General features: G+C 42.1%; 1 protein-coding gene across 1 annotated transcript; it reads right to left on the bottom strand.

Moving 5' to 3' along the window:
* Positions 1 to 303, bottom strand: LOC127321200 (uncharacterized). Its single transcript, XM_051350242.1, has one exon. It carries the CDS (start codon positions 301 to 303, stop codon positions 1 to 3), a length of 303 nt encoding a protein of 100 aa, XP_051206202.1.
* Positions 304 to 6,445: the final 6,142 nt, after the last annotated feature.

The raw sequence follows: 6,445 nt of genomic DNA, 5'->3' as shown, positions 1-6,445 counted from the left end.
CTAGAAATCCTCGAGAACTTGTGGCACTTCATCAGCCCAACAAATCTGGAAGATCAAATTCTCGGTCGCCACCAAGAGTTGAAGGATGACGGCGCGCTGATTACCCTCGCGAGGGTTGGTGAACTCGTAGTCCAAGCCGACAAACTTGATTGGTGTGGCGTCGAGAAAGTCCCTTTTGACGGCGCGGATCCACTTCTCCACCCTTGATGCACGGAGAGTGACAGTGATCTTGAAGTACATCCCTTCGGCCGTGAGGCAGTACATCCGAAATCGAGGAGCCGGGGCGCGTGCGAGGTGCTCCATTGGGGCCGGAACGTCGATGGGAAGAGAGATTTTCAGGAGAGATGATGGAGATGTGAAGAGATGTGTGAAGACCCACAAGTATAGGGGATTACAACAGTCTTCGCGGGAAGTAAAACTCAATTTACTGATTCGACACAAGGGGAGACAAAGAATACTTGAAAGCCTTAACAGCGGAGTTGTCAATTCAGCTGCACCTGGAAACAGACTTGTTCGCAAGAGTTTATCAGTAGTAACAGTTTATAGCAGTAGCAGTAGTGAAATAACAGCAGCAGTGTAACAAAGACAGCAGTAGTGATTATAGTAAGCAGCATGATTAAAATACTGTAGGCACAGAGATGGATGACGGGCGTTGCATGGATGAGAGAAACTCATGTAATAATCAAGCAGGGCATTTGCAGATAGTAATAAAACGATATCCAAGTACTAAGCAATCCATAGGCATGTGTTCCATATTTAGTCGTACGTGCTCGCAATGAGAAACTTGCACAACATCTTTTGTCCTATCAGCCGGTGGCAGCCGGGCCTCTAGGGAATCTAGTGGAAATTAAGGTACCCCTTTTAATAGAGCACCGGAGCAAAGCATTAACACTCCGTGAACACATGTGATCCTCACATCACTGCCCTCCCCTCCGGTTGTCCCAATTTCTGTCACTTTGGGGCCTCGGGTTCCGGATAGCAACATGTGTATACAACTTGCAGGTAAGATCATAAAACAATGAATATCATCATGAAACAATAACATGTTCAGATCTGAGATCATGGCACTCGGGCCCTAGTGACAAGCATTAAGCATAACAAGTTGCAACAATATCATCAAAGTACCAATTACGGACACTAGGCACTATGCCCTAACAATCTTATGCTATTACATGACCAATCTCATCCAATCCCTACCATCCCCTTCAGCCTACAACGGGGGAATTACTCACACATGGATTGGGGAAACATTGCTGGTCGATGGAGAGGCGTCGGTGGTGATGATGGCGATGATCTCCTCCAATTCCCCGTCCCGGCGGAGTGCCAGAACGGAGTTTCTGGTCCCGAGACGGAGTTTCGCGATGGTGGCGGCGTTCTGGATGGTTTCTGGCGACTTCGACTTCTCGTCTCGCGTTTTTAGATCGAAACCCTTAAGTAGTCTAGAGGGGGGCGTCAGAGGCTGGCCGAGGCGGCCACACGCTAGGGCGGCGCGCCCCCCTACAGGCCGCGCCGGCCTAGTGTCTGGGGGGCCTGGGCCTTGATACGTCTCCAACGTATCGATAATTTCTTATGTTCCATGCCACATTATTGATGTTATCTACATGTTTTATGCACACTTTATGTCATATTCGTGCATTTTCTGGAACTAACCTATTAACAAGATGCCGAAGTGCCGATTCTTTGTCTGCTGTTTTTGGTTTCAGAAATCCTAGTAACGAAATATTCTCGGAATTGGACGAAATCAACGCCCAGGGTCCTATTTTGCCACGAAGCTTCCAGAAGACCGAAGAGGAGACGAAGTGGGGCCACGAGGTGGCCACACCCTAGGGCGGCGCGCCCCCCCCTTGGCCGCGCGGCCCTATGGTGTGGGCCCCTCGTGCCGCCTCCTGACCTGCCCTTCCGCCTACTTAAAGCCTCCGTCGCGAAACCCCCAGTACCGAGAGCCACGATACGGAAAACCTTCCAGAGACGCCGCCGCCGCCAATCCCATCTCGGGGGATTCAGGAGATCGCCTCCGGCACCCTGCCGGAGAGGGGAATCATCTCCCGGAGGACTCTACGCCGCCATGGTCTCCTCCGGAGTGATGTGTGAGTAGTCTACCCCTGGACTATGGGTCCATAGCAGTAGCTAGATGGTTGTCTTCTCCCCATTGTGCTTAATTGTCGGATCTTGTGAGCTGCCTAACATGATCAAGATCATCTATCTGTAATTCTATATGTTGCGTTTGTTGGGATCCGATGAATATAGAATACTTGTTATGTTGATTATCAAAGTTATGTCTATGTGTTGTTTATGATCTTGCATGCTCTCCATTATTAGTAGATGCTCTGGCCAAGTTGATGCTAGTAACTCCAAGAGGGAGTATTTATGCTCGATAGTGGGTTCATGTCTCCGTGAATCTGGAGGGGTGACAAGAACCTCTAAGGTTATGGATGTGCTGTTGCCACTAGGGATAAAACATTGGTGCTATGTTCAAGGATGTAGTCACTGATTACATTACGCGCAATACTTAATGCAATTGTCTGTTGTTAGCAACTTAATACTGGAGGGTTCGGATGATAACTTTGAAGGTGGACTTTTTAGGCATAGATGCATGCTGGATAGCGGTCTATGTACTTTATCGTAATGCCCAATTAAATCTCACTATACTCATCATAATATGTATGTGCATGGTCATGCCCTCTTTATTTGTCAATTGCCCAACTGTAATTTGTTCACCCAACATGCTGTTTATCTTGTGGGAGAGACACTCTAGTGAACTGTGGACCCCGGTCCAATTCTCTATACTGAAATACAATCTACTGCAATACTGTTCTACTATTTTTCTGCAAACAATCATCATCCACACTATACATCTAATCCTTTGTTACAGCAAGCCGGTGAGATTGACAACCTCACTGTTTCGTTGGGGCAAAGTACTTTGGTTGTGTTGTGCAGGTTCCACGTTGGCGCCAGAATCCCTGGTGTTGCGCCGCACTACATCCCGCCGCCATCAACCTTCAACGTGCTTCTTGGCTCCTACTGGTTCGATAAACCTTGGTTTCATACTGAGGGAAAACTTGCCGCTGTACGCATCACACCTTCCTCTTGGGGTTCCCAACGGACGCGTGCTGTACGCGTATCAAGCTCTTTTTCTGGCGCCGTTGCCGGGGAGATCAAGACACGCTGCAAGGGGAGTCTCCACATCCCAATATCTTTACTTTGTTTTTGTCTTGCTTAGTTTTATTTACTACTTTGTTTGCTGCACTAAATCAAAATACAAAAAAATTAGTTGCTAGTTTTACTTTATTTGCTATCTTGTTTGCTATATCAAAAACACAAAAAAATTAGTTACTTGCATTTACTTTATCTAGTTTGCTTTATTTACTATTGCTAAAATGACCACCCCTGAAAATACTAAGTTGTGTGACTTCACAACCACAAATAATAATGATTTCTTATGCACACCTATTGCTCCACCTGCTACTACAGCAGAATTCTTTGAAATTAAACCTGCTTTACTGAATCTTGTTATGCGAGAGCAATTTTCTGGTGTTAGTTCTGATGATGCTGCTGCCCATCTTAATAATTTTGTTGAATTGTGTGAAATGAAAAAATATAAAGATGTAGATGGTGACATTATAAAATTAAAATTGTTCCCTTTCTCATTAAGAGGAAGAGCTAAAGATTGGTTGCTATCTCTGCCTAAGAATAGTATTGATTCATGGACTAAATGCAAGGATGCTTTTATTGGTAGATATTATCCCCCTGCTAAAATTATATCTTTGAGAAGTAGCATAATGAATTTTAAACAATTAGATACTGAACATGTTGCACAAGCATGGGAAAGAATGAAATCTCTGGTTAAAAATTGCCCAACCCATGGACTGACTACTTGGATGATCATCCAAACCTTCTATGCAGGACTAAATTTTTCTTCGCGGAATTTATTGGATTCAGCTGCTGGAGGTACCTTTATGTCCATCACTCTTGGTGAAGCAACAAAGCTTCTGGATAATATGATGATCAACTACTCTGAATGGCACACGGAGAGAGCTCCACAAGGTAAGAAGGTAAATTCTGTCGAAGAAACCTCTTCCTTGAGTGATAAGATTGATGCTATTATGTCTATGCTTGTGAATGATAGGACTAATATTGATCCTAATAATATTCCGTTAGCTTCATTGGTTGCCCAAGAAGAACATGTTGATGTAAACTTCATTAAAAATAATAATTTCAACAACAATGCTTACCGGAACAATTCTAGTAACAACTATAGGCCATATCCTTATAATAATGGCAACGGCTCTGGTAATTCTTATGGGAATTCTTACAATAATAATAGGAACACACCCCCTGGACTTGAAGCTATGCTTAAAGAATTTATTAGTACACAAACTGCTTTTAACAAATCTGTTGAAGAAAAGCTTGGGAAAATTGATATACTTGCTTCTAAAGTCGATAGTCTTGCTGCTGATGTTGATCTTTTGAAATTGAAAGTTATGCCTAATAGGGATATTGAAAATAAAATTGTTACTACAGCAAATGCCATCCAAGTTAGAATTAATGAGAATATAAGATTAATGGCTGAATTGCGTGCTAGGTGGGATAGAGAAGAAAATGAAAAACTAGCTAAAGAGAAGAATGTAGCTAAAGTTTGGACTATTACCACCACAAGTAATGTTGACTCTTCACATGTTGCTGCACCTCCTACTATTAATGGTAAAATAATTGGTGTTGGCAATGTTTCTACTCCTAGTGCAAAGCGTACAAAACTGCCTGAAATTGCTAAAACTGCTGAAACTGCCTGTGATAAAACTGCTGAAATTTTTTCCAACATTGGGGATGATGATCCCATTGCTTTAGATTATAATGGTTTGAATTTTGATGATTGCCACATCTCTGAAGTTATAAAGTTCTTGCAAAAACTTGCTAAAAGTCCTAATGCTAGTGCTATAAATTTGGCCTTCACGCAACATATTACAAATGCTCTCATAAAAGCTAGAGAAGAGAAACTAGAGCGCGAAGCCTCTATTCCTAGAAAGCTAGAGGATGGTTGGGAGCCCATCATTAAGATGAAGGTTAAAGATTTTGATTGTAATGCTTTATGTGATCTTGGTGCAAGTATTTCCGTTATGCCTAAGAAAATTTATAATATGCTTGACTTGCCACCGCTGAAAAATTGTTATTTGGATATTAATCTTGCTGATCATTCTACAAAGAAACCTTTGGGGAAAGTTGATAATGTTCGCATTACCGTTAACAATAACCTTGTCCCCGTTGATTTTGTTGTCTTGGATATTGAATGCAATGCATCTTGTCCCATTATATTGGGAAGACCTTTTCTTCGAACCGTTGGTGCTACTATTGATATGAAGGAAGGTAATATTAAATATCAATTTCCTCTCAAGAAAGGTATGGAACACTTCCCTAGAAAGAGAATGAAGTTACCTTTTGATTCTATTATTAGAACAAATTATGATGTTGACACTTCGTCTCTTGATAATACTTGATACACACTTTCTGCGCCTAGCTGAAAGGCGTTAAAGAAAAGCGCTTATGGGAGACAACCCATGTTTTTACCTACAGTACTTTGTTTTTATTTTATGTCTTGGAAGTTGTTTACTACTGTAGCAACCTCTCCTTATCTTAGTTTAGTGTTTTGTTGTGCCAAGTAAAGTCGTTGATAGAAAAGTTCATACTAGATTTGGATTACTGCGCAGAAACAGATTTCTTTGCTGTGACGAATCTGGGCTGTTTTATCTGTAGGTAACTCAGAAAATTATGCCAATTTACGTGAGTGATCCTCAGATATGTACGCAACTTTCATTCAATTTGAGCATTTTCATTTGAGCAAGTCTGGTGCCTCGATAAAATTCGTCAATACGAACTGTTCTGTTTTGACAGATTCTGCCTTTTATTTCGCATTGCCTCTTTTGCTATGTTGGATGAATTTCTTTGATCCATTAATGTCCAGTAGCTTTATGCAATGTCCAGAAGTGTTAAGAATGATTGTGTCACCTCTGAACATGTTAATTTTTATTGTCGCTAACCCTCTAATGAGTTGTTCTAAGTTTGGTGTGGAGGAAGTTTTCAAGGATCAAGAGAGGAGTATGATGCAACATGATCAAGGAGAGTGAAAGCCCTAAGCTTGGGGATGCCCCGGTGGTTCACCCCTGCATATTCTAAGAAGACTCAACCGTCTAAGCTTGGGGATGCCCAAGGCATCCCGTTCTTCATCGACAACATTATCAGGTTCCTCCCCTGAAACTATATTTTTATTCCATCACATCTTATGTGCTTTGCTTGGAGCGTCGGTTTGTTTTTGTTTTTGTTTTGTTTGAATAAAATGGATCCTAGCATTCACTTTGTGGGAGAGAGACATGCTCCGCTGTAGCATATGGACAAGTATGTCCTTAGTTTCTACTCATAGTATTCAAGGCGAAGTTTCTTCTTCGTTAAATTG

This window comes from Lolium perenne, chromosome 6, assembly GCF_019359855.2.
Source record: "Lolium perenne isolate Kyuss_39 chromosome 6, Kyuss_2.0, whole genome shotgun sequence".
NCBI classification, from domain to species: Eukaryota; Viridiplantae; Streptophyta; class Magnoliopsida; order Poales; family Poaceae; genus Lolium; species Lolium perenne.
The sequence above is the reverse complement of the archived record's forward strand: the minus strand, read 5'-3'. Positions and strand labels throughout refer to the sequence as shown.

Coding starts and splice junctions, on each gene's coding strand:
- LOC127321200 (XM_051350242.1), bottom strand. CDS start 303: ATGGAGCACCTCGCACGCGCCCCGGCTCCTCGATTTCGGATGTACTGC.